This window comes from Marmota monax, unplaced genomic scaffold (assembly GCF_021218885.2).
Source record: "Marmota monax isolate L192 unplaced genomic scaffold, Marmota_monax_Labrador192_F-V1.1 WCK01_AAM20220418_F8-fsc00376, whole genome shotgun sequence".
NCBI classification, from domain to species: domain Eukaryota; kingdom Metazoa; phylum Chordata; class Mammalia; order Rodentia; family Sciuridae; genus Marmota; species Marmota monax.
In genome coordinates, this window is record NW_026692651.1 from 4,665 (window position 1) to 26,791 (window position 22,127).

At 37.8% G+C, this 22,127-nt stretch overlaps 1 protein-coding gene across 2 annotated transcripts in view; it reads right to left on the reverse strand.

Moving 5' to 3' along the window:
* Positions 1-570: 570 nt before the first annotated feature.
* LOC131424239 (putative ankyrin repeat domain-containing protein 19) overlaps positions 571-22,127 on the reverse strand; it is a 42,886-nt gene continuing 21,329 nt past the window's right edge. The window contains exons 1-3 of one of the 2 annotated variants that reach the window (XR_009226938.1): positions 8,324-8,589; positions 1,946-2,052; positions 590-741 (exon numbers count right to left, since the gene is read on the reverse strand). Coding sequence is in view for 1 of the 2 variants with exons in the window: in XM_058579906.1 (XP_058435889.1) it covers positions 600-741; positions 1,946-2,052 (249 nt within the window). In the remaining variant the exon portion in view is untranslated. Of the gene's footprint in view, positions 742-1,945; positions 2,053-8,323; positions 8,590-22,127 lie in introns of those variants that run through there. The other variant, XM_058579906.1, reaches the window with a different exon arrangement.

Here is a 22,127-nt window from a genome sequence, read left to right on the forward strand (position 1 = left end):
AACACCACAGCAATAGAATTGACAGAGAAAAATTAATATTTTAAAAGTCCTTCTACCTGCTCTTTAGACTTTAAGGAAATTCTCAGGTCCTTGGGAAATTAAAGAAGGGTGGTAGAAAAGCTAACTTTCATAGGAGAGTAAAAATATTTTCTCCTCAACTGGGCATTTTAAGACCCAAATAGCTAATTATAAAAATCAAAGTGTGACACTATTTCTACTCCACAGTGAGGAGTTATACTTGGAATGAAAGAGATAAGACTGGAAATCATAATGACAAAGTTTTTTTAAAGAATCCTAAGATGCTGACGAGTGATGTATCTCAGTGGTAGAGCAACTTACTAGCATGTATAAGGGAAAAAGTAAAAAAAAAAATAAAAAAGAAAGAAAAGAAAGGGGAAGAAAGGAACCTCTCAGAAGACTCTTACATTCATCACTATTTTTGTCTAGATTTTTGCAGGGTTCCTGGCTGATGAACTCTAATAACTCATTATCATTCCACATATAGCTGTAGTATAAAATTTCACCTCATGTGTAAAATGCAATAGTTTTAATTATTTTCAGCCTCCAATCAATATTGATTAGTATTTTAATGTAAATACTTACCTACTATCACCACTAGCAATAGCATAAGCTAATGCCATCTGCCCAAAGTTATCTGCAGCACAGACATCAATACCATTCTGAAGAAGCATCTCAACTATGTGTTTTGATTTTTGTTCCAAAGCAAACATGAGGGCTGTTCTATAATAAGAGAGATAACTTCAACTTTAAGTATTTTAATAAAATTATTCAAAGAGCTAATTTATAATATTTTCCCAATTCGACATCATACTTTACAGATACTAATAGACATAAACATCTAAGAGAACAAATATTCACTTTTGCAAATCATCTCAAAGTCTAAAAGGAAAAAAAAAGAAAATCTCTTTTCCCAATGAGGGAGATGTTAACAAACTTAAAATCCTTCAATGGACAGTAACTATGATGAGGTCTTTTATGTGAAATTGGTAAAACTTTCAATGAAGAAAGCTCTATTTCCTTCCTAGTGTGACACAATTACTGTAACTCACAGTCAGCTAAAGGTCAAGCAGAAAAGGCTATTTGCACGCTAATAATAATAAAAAAATAATAGTCATTATTTCAATTAATGGTACTGATAAGTATTTGCTAGACATTGAATGCAATGCAATGTGTACAATTTCACAATCATCCTTCAAGCATGTATTATCCTATTTTTCATATCAGGAAATATATTTAGTCATAAGTATTGTTTTTAAGGTAATATACTACAAAAGCTAGGAATAAAATCCAACTGTGTGAGAATCTAAGGCTTTTTTTCTCTTTAAAACCAGCCTATGTCTTATATTTATTAAATAAAATATTCCTTTAAAGCTACTTTCTTCCCTCTGTACCTTCCAATTAAAAGCAAAAGCACCAAAATATGTTAAAAATGAACAGCATTTGGCAGTAGCAATTAATAAACACTTAGGAATAAACTAACATCAATATTCTACATGGAAAGCAATTTAGAACAGTCAACCAAATAAAAAAATAATAATTTCCAATGCCTATTTATGATCAATACATCTTTTCCAAAAGAAAAATAAATCAGACACAAAAGTTAAAAATATAATAGAAACCAAAATGTAAACTAAAACTCCATATTTTACAAAACTAATAGTAATAGTAAAACTCTTTAGTTAATACAAAATCATGTGACCAACAAACTAATAACAAATATCTGCCAATAATTTTGAATCATATTAATATACTTAGTTGTATTTCTCAATTCAAATAATTGATTTTTTTTTACCTTAATTGTGGTTTGTTGTTTCTATCACTCTATTCTAAATATGTTAATATTGACCTTCCCATTAAACAAGTCATTTTTCCTTGAGTTATTGTTAGTATATAAATTATATAATATGTATATAAAGTACTATACCTTCCCTTCTGGTCAACTGCATGTATATTTGCTTTGTTCTGAATTAATGTTTCAACCACCTGCTGTCTGTTTTGCTCTATGGCAAGTAAAAGTGGTGTATAGCCACTCTGGAAAACAACAAAAAAGTTTACAAAATTATTCAACTGAACTGAACCTCTTACAAAGTGCTGTCTGAACAAAGAATATAACAAATAATGTAAATTAAGAGTAACCTCTTCCTTCTCATCTCATTCCACTTTCATATTTTCTGACCCTTAACTTTGCAATGTCTCTCCTCTACTTAGAGTGGCCACATAAACTCTAGTCATTTCTTGAAGACAGAGACCTCTTTTCTCAATAGCCCTGTACCCTAAAACAATTAGTAAAGGATTTGAATATTATATTTAATAAGCCAAATTTTTAACTCTATATCATCAGGGTTTATTAATCTACATACCAAAGAATACATACTTTTTCAGAAATACCAACCCTTACCAGAAAGGTTCCTTGATTCACTGTTAGAGAAATTTTACAAGAGTGTGCATTATATATCCAGTACTACAGAAATATCTTTAGTATTGCTTAACACTTCTTTGACATTGATTTTTCATAGCAAACATTTACATGTGAAGAACTAAAGTTGCAGGTATACACTTTCCAATAAACATTGAAGTTTTCTTCATGTTACTCAAGTCCTCTTGATTCTATTCCATTTATGGTGTCAGAATCCCACATACCAATATCAGGCAAATGCACCAAATTGTTCACAAAAGAAGTGGGCTCTGAATTGAAAGAATAAACTTTGAGTAGACTATGCTGCTTTTTTCTTAAAGGAAAGGAATTGAATCTTGTTTTCTGCTATTATTAGATAAAAAATATTTACCTTCCATGTTATAAAGATGAATACAAAAATATATTCTCCCTGGGAATCAGTGAAAGTCTGTCAGCTACTCAACCAATAGGGGGTTAACATCCAGAATATATAACACACACAACATTATACCCCCCAAACAACCTATTCCAATAAATGGGCAAATGAACTGAGGAGACATTTTTCAAAAGAAGAAAATGAATGAACAACAAATATATAAACAAATGTTCAACATCTCTAGCAATCATAGAAATGCTACAATAAGGGATAATATCACTCCATTTGGAATGGTAATGAGCAAGAATACAAACAACAATAAATGCTGGCAAGGTTGTGTGGATAAAGGAACATTTGTACATTGTTGGAAACACTGAAGACTAGTATGTTCACTCTGCAAAGCAGTTTGAATATTCCTAAAAAATCTTGGGATCAAACCACAATAGAACCAAGAAATTTCACTCCTGGTTATTTTTGTAAAAGAACTAAATAAAATCAGCATACTATAGTGATATAGCTACTTCAAGTTTATAGTAGTCCAATTCTTAATGACTATGTTGTAAAATCAACCCAGATGCCCACTGATGGATGAAAAGATTAAGAAATTGTTGTATGTATACACAATGTCATTCTACTCACCCATAAAGAATAATTAAATTATGGAATTTGCTAGTTAGTGGGTGGAAATGGAGAAGTGAAAAAAGTCAAACTCAGAAACTCAAGGGTTGAATGTATTCTCTAATATGTGGAAGCTAGGGTAAAATGAAGAAAAGGAGGAAGGAAGGATAGGATATCAAAAAGATACAGGGAAGATCAGTAGTGTAGTAGGAGAAGATTGAGGTGCCAAGTAGAAGGATAACAAAGGAGAATCAACAAATAATGAATTCTTCAAAAATTATGTTATGTGCATATATAAATATACCACAGGAAATTTCATCTTTCTGTTTAAGTAAAAAGAACCAATCAAAACTAAATAGAGAAGGGAGCATATGTCTATCAGAGTAGAGGAAAGAGAACAATGGAGGACAGGAAGGACAGAGGGAGAGAGGGTCAGGAAAGGAATTGAATCTTGAACTGAAATCAAATTCCATGCATGTATAATTTTGTTGGGATAAACCCGACAAAACTACTAAGTATAACAATGACTATATATACTACTATGTATTCAACTTCTATGTATAACTATTACAATATAATAAAAATAAGATCATAACATATATCCTCAGTTTTAATGGTAATTCTGGGACCCTAATGAACATCTGGTTTTCAATATTCTTTTACTCTTATGCCATTTTAGTTGCTACTTACAACAATTTATAAATTGAGGAAAATGTAACTCAGAAATTTTGCATATTGATGAGCTTCATAGTGATCTATATCGATGAACTGTTTTTTGCATAATGAAAGACACTAAACCAATTGCATTTTTAAGGGACAAAACTGAAGAGAAAGAGATGGTATTGCTTGCAGTGTGAATAATTGTTTTATTTTTAAATTTATAACAATGTGTAACCTAAACAGGCTTAAAAAATTCCAATAGGAATATGATTTTTATAGTATACATAAGAAAATGTGTTTAAAATTCTAATTTATGAGAACTGGAAGACAGCAGAATAAAGGAAGCTGCGTTCCAAGCTGTTCTGTGTTAAAAGACCAAATAACTTTTTAGTTTGAGTAAGCCCCATTTGTTGATTCTAGTTATTAACTTTTGTGCTATGGGTGTCCTATTGAGGAATTTGGAGCCCGACCCCACCGACTGTAGATCGTAGCCAACTTTTTCTTCTATCAGACAGCATGTCTCTGATTTGATATCAAGCTCCTTGATCCATTTTGAATTAACTTTTGTGCATGGCGAGAGAAAGGGATTCATTTTCATTTTGTTGCATATGGATTTCCAGTTTTCCCAGCACCATTTGTTGAAGATGCTATCCTTCCTCCATTGCATGCTTTTAGCCCCTTTATCAAATATAAGATAGTTGTAGTTTTGTGGATTGGTTTCTGTGTCCTCTATTGTGTACCATTGGTCCACCTGCCTGTTTTGGTACTCAAACTAAAAATTTTTTTTCTCAGCAAAAGAAACAATAAGAGAAGTAAATAGGGAGCCTACATCCTGGGAACAAATCTTTACTCCTCACACTTCAGATAGAGCCCTAATATCCAGAGTATACAAAGAACTCAAAAAATTAGACAATAAAATAACAAACAACCCAATCAACAAATGGGCCAAGGACCTGAACACACACTTCTCAGAGGAGGACATACAATCAACAAGTACATGAAAAAATGCTCACCATCTCTAGCAGTCAGTGAAATGCAAATCAAAACCACCCTAAGATACCATCTCACTCCAGTAAGATTGGCAGCAATTAGGAAGTCAAACAACAACAAGTGCTGGCGAGGATGTGGAGAAAAGGGTACACTTGTACATTGCTGGTGGGACTGGAAATTGGTGTGGCCAATTTGGAAAGCAGTATGGAGATTTCTTGGAAAGCTGGGAATGGAGCCACCATTTGACCCAGCTATTCCCCTTCTCAGTCTATTCCCTAAAGACCTAAAAAGAGCATGCTACAGGGACACTGCTACATCCATGTTCATAGCAGCACAATTCACAATAGCAAGACTGTGGAACCAACCTAGATGCCCTTCAATAGACGAATGGATAAAAAAATGTGGCATTTATACACAATGGAGTATTACTCTGCATTAAAAAATGACAAAATCATAGAATTTGCAGGGAAATGGATGGCATTAGAGCAGATTATGCTAAGTGAAGCTAGCCAATCCCTAAAAAACAAATGCCAAATGTCTTCTTTGATATAAGGAGAGTAGCTAAGAACAGAGTAGGGTCGAAGAGCATGAGAAGAAGATTAACATTAAACAGGGATGAGAGGTGGGAGGGAAAGGGAGAGAGATGGGAAATTGCATGGAAATGGAAGGAGACCCTCAGGGTTATACAAAAGTACATACAAGAGGAAGTGAGGGGAAAGGGAAAAATAATACAAGGGGGACAAATGAATGACAGTAGAGGGGGCAGAGAGAGAAGAGGGGAGGGGAGGGGAGGGGAGGGGGATAGTAGAGGATAGGAAAGGCAGCAGAAAACAACAGACACTAGTATGGCAATATGTAAATCAATGGATGTGTAACTGATGTGATTCTGCAATCTGTATATGGGGTAAAAATGGGAGTTCATAACCCACCTGAATCAAAGTGTGAAATATGATATATCAAGAACTATGTAATGTTTTGAACAACCAACAATAAAAAATTTTAAGAAAAGACCAAATAAGTGGGTATTCAGCTTCTCAGCCTAGGTAGGTGAAGGAGAAATTTCACCAAAATTAAATATTGGACATTGAAAGAGACTTAGGGATTTCAAAATTTGAGTACAAAAAAACTGAAGAAAGAAAGTGCCATAGCCCATAACCAATGGCTGCCAGAAGTGGATTTGGCACAGACTTGTTGACTTACAAGGGGGAGTAAAGGAGCTTGCATTGCAAGCTGCATCTTTGGAGTATCTTGATTCAGAGAAATCTCACATCAGAAACACTGACTAAACTCATGTGATCCAGAGACTGCACTAGATGCTTAAAAATCATGCTCCGTTGGAAGGGGAAAGGGGAGTTCTATTCATTTCTCCTTTGTGTTTGGCAGCTCAAAGACCATCTGAAAGGGGCCAACAATATGAGTGGTTGAGGGGGAATGCAGTCAAGGCCTAAATCCAGAAAGGCTATGCTCTGGGGCTCCAGTGATTGTAGAATCATCCCCCATGAACCACAATTAGATTTCTTGGGAGGCTTCTGAGAACCAGATCCATTGAAGAAATTGTCTGCTGTGTAGCCTAAGAGTAGGTCAATCTAGTTTCTTCAAAGAAAGCCAGGTGCAACAAAACCTAATTAGACCTGAGGCCAACTAGATCTCAGTGCCAGCAGCTAGAACATCCCTTAAATAAAGCTGCAGAAGTGGTAGCCCAGGAGTGCAACAAACTGGTCCTAATGGACACTACTAACTCATCCCACTTCATGCAGGAAAGAAGAAAATATCTCTTATGTAAAACAGCTTCAATCTTAGACCACTTCAACTAGTAACAAAAAAAAAAAAAAGCAGGAAGAGGTTAACACCCACTTCCTTTGCTCTATTAGTACATAACTAAAAGTTATACCTAATTTTAGCACATAATTTTTAGTTGTAAATGGACATAATACTTTCATTTTATTTATTTATTTTTTATGTGGTGCTGAGGATCAAATGCAGTGCCTCATATGTGCTAGGCAAGTGCTCCACGACTGCATAACCATCCCAGCCCTCTCATTCTCTCTTATCTTCTGGTAACAACCAAATTCTATTGTTCTCTCCCTCTCTTCCAATACCTTTTTTCTTCTATTTTCCTTATCTTCTTCTAAACATTACTGCCAAATATCTTCTGCACTCTCTCTGTTCACTTTCTTATAAATCTTAACTAACTTTGTAAGACATTTCTTTTTTTCTACTTAACTGCATTTTTAACATTGTAGCTCCTGCCCCCCCACCTTTAATGCTAATACAATTGTTAGTATTGTAGGTTATATGACTGACACCTGCTATTGGCTTTAAAGCCACAGCTAGTTAATGGTTATTGTTTATAATTTGACAATTTCTAAATTCACTACTCCTCTTTATGGCTACATTAATATTGAGACGTCAGAGCAGGATCTAGGTATTAATGTTAACTCTGTGGTATATTATTTGGAACAGTTATCACTACTGTTTCTTTCAACCCTATTCTGTGATGTGTTGAGAAGCCACAGGGACACTAAGAGTTCACAGGTTAAAAAATGTGCTGCTGAACTAAACATTCCCTGACATTACTTTAACCCAAACAATTGAGGAGATAAATCCCCTGAACTATCAACAAGAATCCAAGGAGGAACAAAAGAGAGGAAACTCGGAGCCCATGCACATAAGTTTGTCAAAGTAAACCAAACTACCATTTATAATTATAAAACTATAATAATAATTTTAAAAGAAAGAAAATTGCCAATTTCTAAATTCTAAAATTTAATCCCATTTCAAAGATTTTTATAGTTTGTTATACAATCCAACTTCTTTTTAATTGATAAAAATGCCAAGAAAAGTATGAATTCTTTATAAAAATATACTATAGTACAAGAGTTGTATATTTATTTATTGAGGAAATATAGATCATCTGAGCAAATGCTACATTTTGCCAGCCGCAAACTAGAGAACACTCATCTATGCTATGTAGGAGGCACTCTCTGCCCACCACACCACACAGTAACATGGCTCAAAGGGGACCTCATTTGGTTCCAGATTTCTGCCTCAGTCATCTTAATTTTAAATATGGACACAATGCTTAGATGTAAACTAAATAAATTCATGAGATAAAAATGATGAAGAAGATGGACAGAAATTTCAACAACTGTTACTATTCTGATCAAGAAAACCCTGCTTAAAAATCCACATTTGTTGAAGAATGTCACACTTAAAACAAACATATTTTAAATATTTTGGAAATAATCATGTTTGGTGTATACCGTAGTTCTGGCTTCTATATTTGCATTGAGTGAAAGCAGTTTTTCTACTAGTGTTGTTTTCTTCAGAGAAAGAGCAAAGTGAAGAGGAGTTTCATTTCGGTTGTTGTAAGCATTTGGATCGGCACCATTTTCTAAAAGGATAGTTGCACATTTCTCTTCCAGATATTGTAGGGCCTGTTGGGTTTATACCAAGAAATAAACTGTAAAATTTGACAATCCAAGAAAAACATTTCATATGTTTTACTAATTAGTCATATTAAATAGAATTAATCACTTTTTCTTCTAAGCATTTCTATCATTGTTTTTTTCTGCAGATATTCTTGGCTACATCTACCTTCATCAATGCTGTGTTGCCATCACGGTCACAGAGGTGAATATTACACTTTTTCTTCACTAAAAAAGCCACCAATTCTGGATGGCCAAAGGCACAGGCATAATGTAGAGCAGTCCTATGAAGGCAAGAGGCTTTGTTAGAAGTTCATAAAGCATGCTCTCAAAATACATGATTATTTATGCAATTATCAACATTAAATAGTATGCAAGTCCTCTACTATTTTCTAAAGAAAGTACAATATTTACTAGCTGTTAGTACACACTAAGTTAATAAATGAGCAGCCTATTCTGTTGATTTTTTCTTTTGTCTTTCTTTTTTGGATACTGCTAGGGACTGAAGCCAGGAGCACTCAATCCAGGAGCCATATCCTAAGGCCATTTTTATTATTATGATTTTTTTTTTTAATTTTGAGGCAGAGTCTCCATAAGTTTCCAAGGCTGTCATTGAACTTGCAATGCTTCTGCTTCATTCTCCCAAGTAATTAGAAATATAGGCATGAGCTACTGAGTCTGGTCCCATTGATCTCTTATTTTTGATTATTTTGTTTTTTTTGGTGCTGGCATAGAAACCAGGACCTGGAGCCTCCTAGATAAAGTCTCTACCATGGAGCTATATCCCATCCCAGAGTGTCCTACTTGCCTAGAAAGAGCATGGACCTTGAATTTAGCTCAACATTTGCTTGAATTCTACTTTAACCTCTGTGACATGGTATTTAGTTCTCCTATCCATCAATTTTATCTCCAATAAAATACTGATTAAAATTAGTAGTTACCTACTGAGATGATAATGTGATGCTTAAAATTAAAATCTATGTAAAATGTTTGAACAGTTTCTAGCACAAGCAACAGCTCAATAATTGTTGGCTATTGTAATTATTACTATTACTATAAATCAACAGAGTATTTCACTTAATGAAGAAGTACTATTATAGTGATTTTACAAATATCTTGTAGGGACTATGTATTTCAATTAGTCTTAGATGCTCTTTTTTTTCTATCATTTTGACATCACTGACATTAGAAAGCCTCTACAAATATAATGGCAGCATTCAATTTTTTTATTCATACATGAAATAAAGGACCATCACACAGTACCTTACCTTAAGTGAAATGTGATACACACAAGAGGTCTACAGTGGTTATAGTCATATGAGTGGCATTTAAATTAATTTTAGTTGTTAAAAAACTATAGGTAAGGACAGATGAATGATAAAACAATAATAAAAGACCAAATTAAAACCATAGTAATCTTTGCTTTTCTTTTTTTAAAGTAATTTAAAGCTAAAGGAAATGTAGGACTCAAATGAATTAGCATGGTTCAATCTATTCAATATTTAGATTTACAGGATATACATAAATCATGTATTTCCAATGTTCAGTTTTTAACACTGTCTTAACTTTTAAAATGGGCAGTTTATAATTTCCTACCACCAGAGTGCTTCTGTTTAAAAAGGAAGAGGAAAAGTTTTACTTGAAATTGAGTCCTATCTCTGAAGTTTTAAATTTCTGATCAATCAAACATAAGGCTTTTAAGGAAGAGTTTTAAGAGTCATTATGTCAATTACATACTAGGTATTCAGAGTACGGGTATAAATGAATAAAATAAAAGAACAGATAAGTATACTTGAGTTCAGTTTTTTAAGCAAAAATTATGAAGGAAAGCAATAATTTGGCAGTAGTAATAACCTTTATTACTTGTTCTCTTTTTTATCAGCATGCCACTAAAACAGAATTATTAACCTATAATTGCATGTATGTAACAAAACATATCTATAAGAAATGTAATAATATCTATAAGCACAGATGAAAAGTTCCCCTTTGCTTCTACATAGAAATGTACTAGAAGAAAACACAAATGCCTCTTTATACATTTTATATTGGCAAGAACTTTCCTAAGAAAGAAAGAACTGAAAAGAAGACTTCTTTTTTTCCGACCTCTTTTAAAAATCTTTTATTTATTTATTTATTTATTTAATTCTGGTGCTGATGATTGAATGCATGGCCTTGAGTTTGCTAAAGCCAAAATGACTTATATTGGACAATGTACTCTTTTTACAGATGCTCAAGTAACATATGAACATAGGAAAAACATATTTGTGTTTCTGGTAAGAGAATGAATTTAATTTTACAAGAAATGAAATATATTTCAGAGCTACAAAATTTTGAGGATGCAGAGAAGTTGTACTTACTCTGAAGCTTAAGGTTCAGCTACTTAAGACTCATTCCTCAAATAGATGATTTGATGCTAAGTTCTGTGCAACATTTAGAAAGTATATGTTTCTACCCACCAATTTTAGTATACTAAATATTCTTTCAGATATTTTCATGTTTTGTATTTTATCCTGACGTACTCACTTATATTTTGGCTGTTGGCAAAGAAGTAATTCATAAAAGTTTACAATATATTTTGATACCAAGATTGGCAAGACTTTGTCTACTACATAAACATTTTCGTAGTGTCATCATGATCTTAAATACTGCAAGCAGGTGGGACTCAAAAATGTTATAACCCTGATATTTTAATTAATTTTTTATTTTAAAATTTTTGTGAAATTGGTAACCATAGAAACACATGGAGACAATGAATATTCCTTTTCACAAACACTGTCACTAGGGCACAGACCTACTATGGATAGCCTTTTTTCCCTTGAGAACAAGGCAGAGCAAGGGACATTAGGGGAGAATCAGGCAGCTTGTGTAGCCTGGGAACCTTCTGTTTGCTGGTCTCTTGTTCTTCTGACTGAAGGCCTACACTGCCTGATCCTGTGGACCAATGCTCTGCTCTCTCTGTTTAAATAAACAAATAAACAGTAAGAGATAACTTCAGAAAGTATATTGGAACAGGGGAATCAACAATTTTGTGCAGAAAGCTTTTGGCACATTTTTTAAAAGTGTAATCTGCCTGAAGTGGTACAAAATTAGGAAAGCAACATGTGTTTGATGCTTAGAAAGTGGGAAAGCTGCCAGTGAACTCTATTGTCTGCTCTCTTGAAAAGTAACTTAAGTGAATGAAATATTTGCAAAAAATTCAGGGCTATTCAACAAGCCTTGCTATGAAGTTGGTTGGCTAATAAAGATGACATCAAGTTATCCTTCAGAATTTGATGAACTAGTGAGTTAGGCATGTGAGAAATAAGTAATATCTATTGAGGAGTGAAAGTGTTCCTCCTAAATGTACTAGTGTGAATTAAGGTAAAAAACAAAAGAACAACAACAAACGTGGAGCCATGTTCTTAATTCAAAGAGTTCTAATAAAGGTTCCTCAGTAGACAACAGATGGTGGGTTATATTTGAAGAATTTTTTTAGTCCTCTTGTTGCTATATTATGAGTAATATTTTTTCTCATTATGCACTTTTCTACAATGTATGTGACCTACTTGTGAAAATGTGTACATCAACAATAAACTGCTGTATGTACTTAATCGTTAAACAATTAGTTTAACAATTAGGAATTATATGCCCCTGGGAAACCAGCTACAGATTTGTTTTTGTTTTACTGCTCATTAAGTCTGCCTGGGTGCTAGACATCCAAGGTTTGCAGGTACCTGGTACAGAAGCCTCCATGGGGGTATGAAAGTCAAGTATCCTGTTGAAAGAAGGGTTGGTCTCATTCCTGCTCTGCCCCCATGGGCACAGCTTCAATAGTGAAGACCCATTACCCTGCTTTCCCCAGTTGGCCCCTTGCCCTTCAGCCCCTGACTTCCCAGATTCCATACCTGTACTTTCTGTCCGTGTCATCAACGTGTCTTCCACGAGTTAGGAAATATTTCACTTGAGGTAAGTCACCATTTCTGACAGCCTCGTGAAATTTGTAAATCTTATTTTCCAAGCGGTAGGCAACAATTTTCCTCCAGGCGGAGTTCATTGTGAGGCATTGTATATTCGCTCCCCTAGGGGGCTTCCTCTGCCTCCAACGCGGATTCTTGGAACTAAAGATTAGCTGAACTAAATCGCTGCAAAGTGCCCAACAGTATAGCCGCTGCGAGATTAGTATCTCTCCACGGTAAAATAGCCGTTGCCAGGCAACACCAATAAACAGAACGTTTTGGGGGGTCATGGCCTCTTGCTGGATAGAATCAGCTAGGCCACCAGTGATTGGCTCCTGGCAGATTCACCACCTAGTAGTCAGTTATTGGCTCTTCTGTCCAGTAGTAGATGGAAGTGTAGGATATGCAGTATTATAGGTGGCGCTAGAGCGGAAGTAAAAGTGGTTGCCTCAGGCCCAATACATCCAATATTGATGGGTGAAGGAAAGTTTCACCTTGTCATCACAGCTTGCTGCTGCTGCTGCTGCTTCTGCTGCAGCAGCAGAGATAGAGCTGGATGAATTTTAAGCCTCATGGTGGCAAAACAAAACTTACTGAGCATGGTGCAAGGAGAAGACCTACCTGAGCTTATGGAAGGACAATCTGTGGCATGTAGATTCACCACCTCCAAGGCCACCCTGCTGCACCCAACATTCATGGCAGGCCACCTGGAGTCCCCAAGACCCAGGGGCCAGTCTGCAGTTTAGAGAGGGTAGAGTGATGTTTGGACTCACTCTCTTTGGGGGCTATACTCTGGCCCAGATCTTCTTTGGAGTCCCTGGGTTCTAGCTTCCTAAGCAGTCCAGAGTCATGGCTTGAGATTTTCCACCATGTTGCATGCCCTGTAGTATGCCAGGAAGTACCCTGCCTGAGCTGGAGCAGACACCCACAGGCTAAGAATGAGATTCTGCCAGTTTAGCTGTCCCTGTGTCACTGGGGATATCCCCTCCAAGACAGCTGCCCTTTCCAAGCTGTAGTTGTTTACCTCCATGAAGGCTGAGGACACTGGGATGAGGCTCCAGGTGATGGCTCAAAGTCTGAACTTGTCCAGGGTACCTGCTCTGCAGCCTTCCTGACACCAGAGGCTGATGACTGGGTAGATCAGAACATCAGGATGCTGAATGCCTGGTCTCCAAGAAAACTAGCTTAACACAGTCTCCTCAAACCTATATATGCCTCCCACATTCACTTGGTTCCTAGCATGGCTCTAGGGGAATTTAGCACATGCAGTAACAGAGACACAAACTTTTGAGGAGAAGCCAGTAAATTCTCCAGATATAATAAAAAGCATTTCTGCTTGCCCCCTGCCCCTTCCTATTGGATTAGCTTTCCTTATATGTTTTCTTCTGTTTAATTTCCCATTTTAAATCTGTAATCAGTCCATGATTTATTGTGGATCATGGTGGCAAGGTGTAAAGCTTAGGAAAGACTTTTTTCCACTGATATTTATTTATTTATGAGGAAGGAGGATGGAGGGCTAGATCTTCTATTTCTAGACACTTTAGGCACAGGGTCTCTTTTCTAGTGCCTAAGTCTTTGATCCACTTGAGTTGATTTTTGTTTAGGGTGAGAGATAGAGGTTTAATTGCATTTTGCTATGTGCCAATTTCCAGTTTTGCCAGTACCACTTATTGAATAGGCTATCTTTTCTCCAGTGAATGCTTTTGTCACCTTTGTCTAGTATGACATAACCATATTTATGCGGGTTTCTTTCTGAGTCCTCTATTTCGTACCATTGGTCTACAAGTCTATTTTGGTGCCAATACCATGCCATTTTTATTACTTTAGCTCTGTAGTATAGTTTAAGATCTGGTATTGTGATGCCTCCTGCTTCGCTTTTCTTGCTAAGGATACCTTTAACTATTCTGGGTCTCATTTTTCCAAATAAATTTCATGATTGTTTTTTTCTAATTATATGAAGAATGTCATTGGAATTTCAATAGAAATTGCATTAAATCTGTATAATGCTTTTGGTAGTATGATCATTTTCACAATATTAATTTGGCCTATCCAGGAGCATTGGAGATCTTTTTATCTTCTGAGGTTTTCTTCAATTTCTTTCTTTAGTGGTCTATAGTTTTCACTGTAGAGATCTTTTACCTCTTTTGTTATATTAATTCTTAAGTATTTTATTTTATTTTTTTGAGGCTATTGGGAATGGAGTCATTTTCCTAATTTTTCTTTCAGTGGATTCTTTGCTTATAGGAACACGTTTGATTTATAGGTGTTTATTGTATATCCTACTACTTTGCTGAATTCCTTTATTAGCTCTAGAAGTTTTCTGGTGATATTTTTTGGATCTTCTAGATATAGAATCATGTCAGCAGCAAATAGTGATAGTTTGAGTTTTTCTTTACCTATTTGTATCCCTTTAATTTCTTTATTTTGTCTAATTGCTCTGGGTAGAGTTTCAAGGATGATGAATAGAAGTGGTGAAAGAGGACATCCTTGTCTTGTTCCAGTTTGTAGTGGGAATGATTTCAATTTTCTCTATTTAGAATGATGCTGGCCTTGGGTTTAGCATATATAGCTTTCACAATGTTGAGGTATGTTCCTACTATCCCTAGTTTTCTAGTATTTTGAATATGAAGGTGTGCTGGATTTTGTCAATTGTTTTTTCTGCATCTGTCGAGCTGATCATATGATTCTTGTTTTTTTAGTCTATTAATTTTAATTCTATTACATCTATTAATATGATGTATTATGTTTATATTTTTATATGTTGAACCAATCCTGCATCCCTGGGATGAATCCCACTTGATCATGGTGCACTATCTTTTTAATATGTTTTTGTATGTGATTTGCCAGGATTTTATTGAGAATTTTTGCATATATATTCATCAGGGATATTTGGTCTGAAGTTTTCTTTCCTTGATGGCTCTTTATCTGGTTTTGGTGTCAGGGTGATATTAGCCTCATAGAATGAGTTTGGAAGGGTTCCCTCCTTTTCTGTTTCATGGAAATTTCATGGAATGTCTTGAGAAGTATTGGTGTTAATTCTTTGAAAGTCTTGTAGAATTTGGCTCAGAATCCATCTGGTCCTGGGCTTTTCTTGGTTGGTAGGCTTTTGATGGCATTTTCTATTTCATTACATGAAATTGATCTATTTAAATCATGTATGACCTCCTCATTCAGTTTGAGTAGGTCATATGTCTCTAGAAATTTGTCGATGTCTTTCTATTTTATTAGAGTATAAATTTGCAAGTTTCCAATTTTTTCTGTATTTCAGACATGTTCGTTGTGATATTCCCTTTATCTTGTATTTTAGTAATTTGAGTTTTCTCTCTTTTTGTCTTCATTAGCATGCCAGGGGTTTATCTATTTTATTTAGTTTTTCAAAGAACCAACTTTTTGTTTTGTCAATTTTTTTTCAATTGTTTGTTTGTTTCAATGTCATTAATTTCAGCTCTGATTTTAATTATTTCCTGTCTTCTGCTTTTGGTATTGATTTGTTCTTCTTTTTCTAGGGCTTTGAGATGTAGTGTTAAGCCATTTATTTGTTGGCTTTTTATTCTTTTAATGAATGCACTCAATGCAATAAACTTTCCTCTTAGTACTACCGTCATAGTGTCCCAGAGATTTTGATATGTTGTATCAGTGTTCTCATTTACCTCTAAGATTTTTTTAAAATTTTATCCTTGATATCTTCTACTATACACTCATCATTCAATTGTGTATTATTTAGTCTCCATTTGTTACAGTAGCTTCTATTTTTTTTTTAATTTTATCATTGATTTCTATTTTCCTTCCAATGTGGTCTATTAGAATGCAGGGCATGAGCTCTGCTTCTTTGTATTTACTAAGAGATGTTTTGTAGCATAAGATATGATCTGTTTTAGAGAAGGAGCCATGTGCTGCTGAGAAGAAAGTATATTTGCTCATTGATGGATGAAATATTCTATATGTGTCTGTTAAGTCTCAGTTATTGATTGTATTATTTATTTCTATAATTTTCTTTTAGTTTTTGTTTGGAAGATCTGTTCAGTAGTGAGAGAGGTGTGTTAAAATCATCCAGTATTTTTGTATTTTGGTCTGTTTGACTCTTGAAATTGAGAAGGGTTTGTGTGATGTACATGGATGCTCCATTGTTTGGGGCATAAATATTTATAATTGTTATATTCTGCTTATACATACTTCCCTTCTTTTTCTCTTCTGATTAACTTTGGTTTGAATCTACTTTATCTGAAATGAGAGTGTAAACTCCTACTTGTTTATGCAATCCATATGAGTGGTAAGTTTTTCCCATCCTTTCACCTTCAGCCTGTGGAAGTCTTTGCCCATGAGGTGAGTCTCTTGAAGACAGCATATTGTTGGATCTTACATTTTAATCCAATCTGCCAATTTGTGTCTTTTGATTGATGACTTTAGGCTATTAACATTCAAGGTTATTATTGAGATATGATTTGTATTCCCTGTCATTTTGATTTATTTCTGATTTTTGATTTGTCTTAGTTTCTCATTTGGTTGAATGTCACTTTACTAAAGATCCTACCTTTGCTGGTTTTCACTTTTTTCCCCCCACTTTATTCTCAAGGAATATTTTGTTGAGAATGCTATGTAGTGTAGGCTTTCTAGTTGTGAATTCTTTTAATTTTTGTTTATCATGGAATGTTTTAATTTCGTTTTCAAATTTGAAAATTTTGCTAAATATAAAATTCTTGGTTGGCATCCATTTTCTTTCAGAGCTTGAAATATATTATTTCAGGACCTCCTAGCTTTGAGGATCTGGGCTAAGAAATCAGTTTGGATCTGAATTGTTCCCCCCCCCCCCATATGTAATTTGATTTTCTTCTCAAAGCCTTTGGGATTTTATCTTTATTCTCTGCGTTAGTCATTTTCGTTATAGTGTGTCTTGGTGTGGGTCTGCTGTAATTTTGTACTTTTGGGGTTCTGTAAGCCTCTTGTATTTGATTTATCATTCCATTCTTTAGGTTTGAAAAAATTTTCTGCTATTATATCATTGTAAGATTTTGGATTCCTTTCATTTGTATCTCTGCTCCTTTATCTATTCTGATAACTCTTAAATTTGGTCTTTTCATGTTATACCATAATTCTCGGATGTTATGTTCATGGTTTCTTAACATCTTCTCCACATGTTCAACTCTACTTTCAAGGTTATATATTTTGTCTTCATTGTCTGTGGTTCTGTCTTCCAAGTGATCTAATCTGTTGGTGATACTTTCAATTGAATTTATAATTTGGTTTACTGATTCCTTCATTTTGAGGATTTTTATTTTTTTTAACTCTTTATTGAAGTTGTCTTTAACATCCAGTATGTTTCTTTGATTTCTCTCCTTATACTATACTTCACATATCAGTTTAACCATATAAGGTCTGAACTCCTTCTTAGACATTTCTTCTACTGTGTTATCAGTGGCTTCTGTTGTTGAAGCATCTTGGTTTGTTTGGGGTGCTTTATTCCCTTGTTTTGTCATGTTGTTAGTGTTCTTTCCTACCTAAAAGTATGGATCTAAGTCAAGATAATTTCTAACCTGTAGACCTATAGTGTCCCTGAAGGTTTCCAGTGCTTTGCCTTTACTGGTAAGACCAATAACAACAGGACCCAGTGAACACAATAACTTAACCTTATAACCTAATTACTCCCTTAAACCTAATAACTCCCACTAAGACATCTACTGCTTTCTCACATAGAACCAAAAATAATTAGTTCAATAACTATCTATAGTATAAACAAAATATTTGCTAAAACAATTTATGATTAAAATGGTAAATGAGAGAACAGAGGTAGTGTAGTATGCAATATTCACGAGGGAGGAAGATAGAAGCTAGAAGTAAAAATTCACAGGAAGTGTGGGATAATAACCCACAGAGATTGACTTTTGGTTGGAGAAAGAAAGTCCAAGAAAATAGAAAAGGTAAAGGAAGAATACAAACAAAGAGAAAAAAAATAAAGATATAAAAATACAACAAAAATGCAAAACACCATTCATATATCATTGTCTTCCACACACTGATGCATAAAAAACAACCTGTTCCAAATATGGTAGAGAGATTAGTGAATTAAAAAATAAAATAAAAATAAACCTTGCTGTAAAGTCGAACTGTCAGTGTTCAACAGTTTCTCAGCCCTATCTCTGACATCTCTTGGGATCACCAAACCCAGATCAGCCCTTGCAAACCCAGCCTCTATCCCACCAATCTGAGATTCAGATACCTCAGGATTGGCCACGCTGCAGTCCCAAGATCTCAATGCTACTCATACTTGCTGAGAGACCACGAGGGATACACTCATGCAAAGGAGCAACTCTGAGATGCAGCAGCAAAAGACAATGGCCACCAGCACTCTCACCAGGAAGATCCCAGGCTCCCCCAAACCTTCTCGCACCCCCACACTGGACCTGCATGTCCAAGCAGGAGTCCCCAGACAGAGGCTCTTGTGGTGGTAGACCTGCTGGCACCCAGGCCCCTACACTGGCTGGTGTCCCCAAATGGGTGCAGCCACATGCAACCAAACCTTAAGTCTCCTTCGAAGTAGGCCTCTAGGCTAAGGTAGCAGCGATAGTGGTGGTGGTTGCTGGCAGCGAGTCAGCAGTAGTGGTGGTTGCAGCCATAGCTACAATAGCAACTGAGGGGGCATTGTCTCTAGGTGATCTCCAAGGTCAGCAGCATTGTAGGCTTCAGTTGCTTCCAAGGCAGTGGTTTCCTTCTGTGGCAGTAGCATCCAGAAAGAAGACCTCCATATGATCTCAGGTTGGCGGCAGCGGAATCAGAGGCAGCAATGGAGTTAGCAGTGCAAGTGGCGGTTGATTGACAGGAGACTTCCGGTTCAGCAGCAGCTACCTCGGAGTCAGCAAAGGAATTCACCGCAGAGGTAACTGAGGCCTTGCCCAGAGAGGAGACCTAAAGCACGGCAGTGACTTCTGCAGCATCCCAGAAAGAAGACTTCCAGGTGATCTTAGGCTGGCGGCAGCAGAATCAGAGACAGCAATGGCGGTTGGGGTGCTGCCAGCGGTTGATTGACAGGAGACTTCCAGTTCAGCAGCAGCTACCTCGGAGTTAGCAAAGGAATTCACCTCAGAGGTAACTGAGGCCTTGCCCAGAGAGGAGACCTCTAGCACGGCAGTGCCTTCTGCGGCAGCCCAGAAAGAAGACTTCCAGGTGAATTTAGGCTGGCTGCAGCAGAATCAGAGACAGGAGTGGCGGTTGGGGTGCTGCCAGCGGTTGATTGACAGGAGACTTCCGGTTCAGCAGCAGCTACCTCGGAGTTAGCAAAGGAATTCACCTCAGAGGTAACTGAGGCCTTGCCCAGAGAGGAGACCTCCAGCATGGCAGTGACTTCTGTGGCAACCCAGAAAGAAGATCAATAGGTGATATTAGGCTGGCGGCAGCGGAATCAGAGACAGCAGTGGCAGTTGGGGTGCTGCAGGCGGTTGATTGACAGGAGACTTCCAGTTCAGCAGCAGCTACCTCGGAGTTAGCAAAGGAATTCACCTCAGAGGTAACTGAGGCCTTGCTCAGAGAGGAGACCTCTAGCACGGCAGTGAATTCTGCTTCAGCCCAGAAAGAAGACTTCCAGGTGATCTTAGGCTAGCGGCAGCAGAATCAGAGACAGGAGTGGCGCTTGGGGTGCTGCCAGCGGTTGATTGACAGGAGACTTCCAGTTCAGCAGCAGCTACCTCGGAGTTAGCAAAGGAATTCACCTCAGAGGTAACTGAGGCCTTGCCCAGACAGGAGACCTCCAGCACGGCAGTGACTACTGCTTCAGCCCAGAAAGAAGACTTCCAGGTGATCTTAGGCTGGCGGCAGCGGAATCAGAGACAGCAATGGCGGTTGGGGTGCTGCCAGCGGTTGATTGACAGGAGACTTCCGGTTCAGCAGCAGCTACCTCGGAGTTAGCAAAGGAATTCACCTCAGAGGTAACTGAGGCCTTGCCCAGAGAGGAGACCTCCAGCATGGCAGTGACTTCTGTGGCAACCCAGAAAGAAGATCAATAGGTGATATTAGGCTGGCGGCAGCGGAATCAGAGACAGCAGTGGCAGTTGGGGTGCTGCAGGCGGTTGATTGACAGGAGACTTCCAGTTCAGCAGCAGCTACCTCGGAGTTAGCAAAGGAATTCACCTCAGAGGTAACTGAGGCCTTGCTCAGAGAGGAGACCTCTAGCACGGCAGTGACTTCTGCGTCAGCCCAGAAAGAAGACTTCCAGGTGATTTTAGGCTGGCTGCAGCAGAATCAGAGACAGGAGTGGCGCTTGGGGTGCTGCCAGGGGTTGATTGACAGGAGACTTCCAGTTCAGCAGCAGCTACCTCGGAGTTAGCAAAGGAATTCACCTCAGAGGTAACTGAGGCCTTGCCCAGACAGGAGACCTCCAGCACGGCAGTGACTACTGCTTCAGCCCAGAAAGAAGATCTCTAGGTGATCTTAGGCTGGCGGCAGCGGAATCAGAGACAGCAATGGCGGTTGGGGTGCTGCCAGCGGTTGATTGACAGGAGACTTCCGGTTCAGCAGCAGCTACCTCAGAGTTAGCAAAGGAATTCACCTCAGAGGTAACTGAGGCCTTGCCCAGAGAGGAGACCTCCAGCACGGCAGTGACTTCTGCGGCAGCCCAGAAAGAAGACTTCCAGGTGATTTTAGGCTGGCGGCAGCAGAATCAGAGACAGGAGTGGCGATTGGGATGCTGCCAGCGGTTGATTGACAGGAGACTTCCGGTTCAGCAGCAGCTACCTGGGAGTTAGCAAAGGAATTCACCTCAGAGGTAACTGAGGCCTTGCCCAGAGAGGAGACCTCCAGCACGGCAGTGACTTCTGCTGCAGCCCAGAAAGAAGACTTCCAGGTGATTTTAGGCTGGCGGCAGCAGAATCGGAGACAGCAGTGGCGGTTGCGGTGCAGGCGGCCGTTGATTTACAGGAGAATTCCGATTCAGCAGAAGCTACCTCAGAGTTAGCAAAGGAATTCACCTAAGAGGTAACTGAGGCCTTGCCCACAGAGAAGACCTCCAGCATGGCAGTGATTTCTGCGACACCCCAAAAAGAAGGCTTCCAGGTGATTTTAGGCTGGTGGCAGCAGAATCAGAGACAGCAGTCGCGGTTGGGGTGCTGCCAGCGGTTGATTGACAGGAGACTTCCGGTTCAGCAGCAGCTACCTCGGAGTTAGCAAAGGAATTCACCTCAGAGGTAAGTGAGGCCTTGCCCAGAGAGGAGACCTCCAGCACGGCAGTGACTTGTGCTTCAGCCCAGAAAGAAGATCTCTAGGTGATCTTAGGCTGGCATCAGGGGAATCAGAGACAGCAATGGCGGTTGCGGTGCAGGCGGCAATTGATTTACAGGAGAATTCCGGTTCATCAGAAGCTACCTCAGAGTTAGCAAAGGAATTCACCTCAGAGGTAACTGAGGCCTTGCCCAGAGAGGAGACCTCCAGCACGGCAGTGACTTCTGCGGCAACCCAGAAAGAAGATCTCTAAGTGATATTAGGCTGGCTGCAGCAGAAATAGAGATAGCAGCAGCGGTTGTGGTGCAAGCGGCCGTTGATTGACAGGAAACTTCCGGTTCAGCAGCAGCTACCTGGGAGTTAGCAAAGGAATTCACCTCAGAGGTAACTGAGGCCTTGCCCAGAGAGGAGTCCTCCAGCACGGCAGTGACTTCTGCTTCAGCCCAGAAAGAAGACTTCCAGGTGATCTTAGGCTGGCGGCAGCAGAATCAGAGACAGCA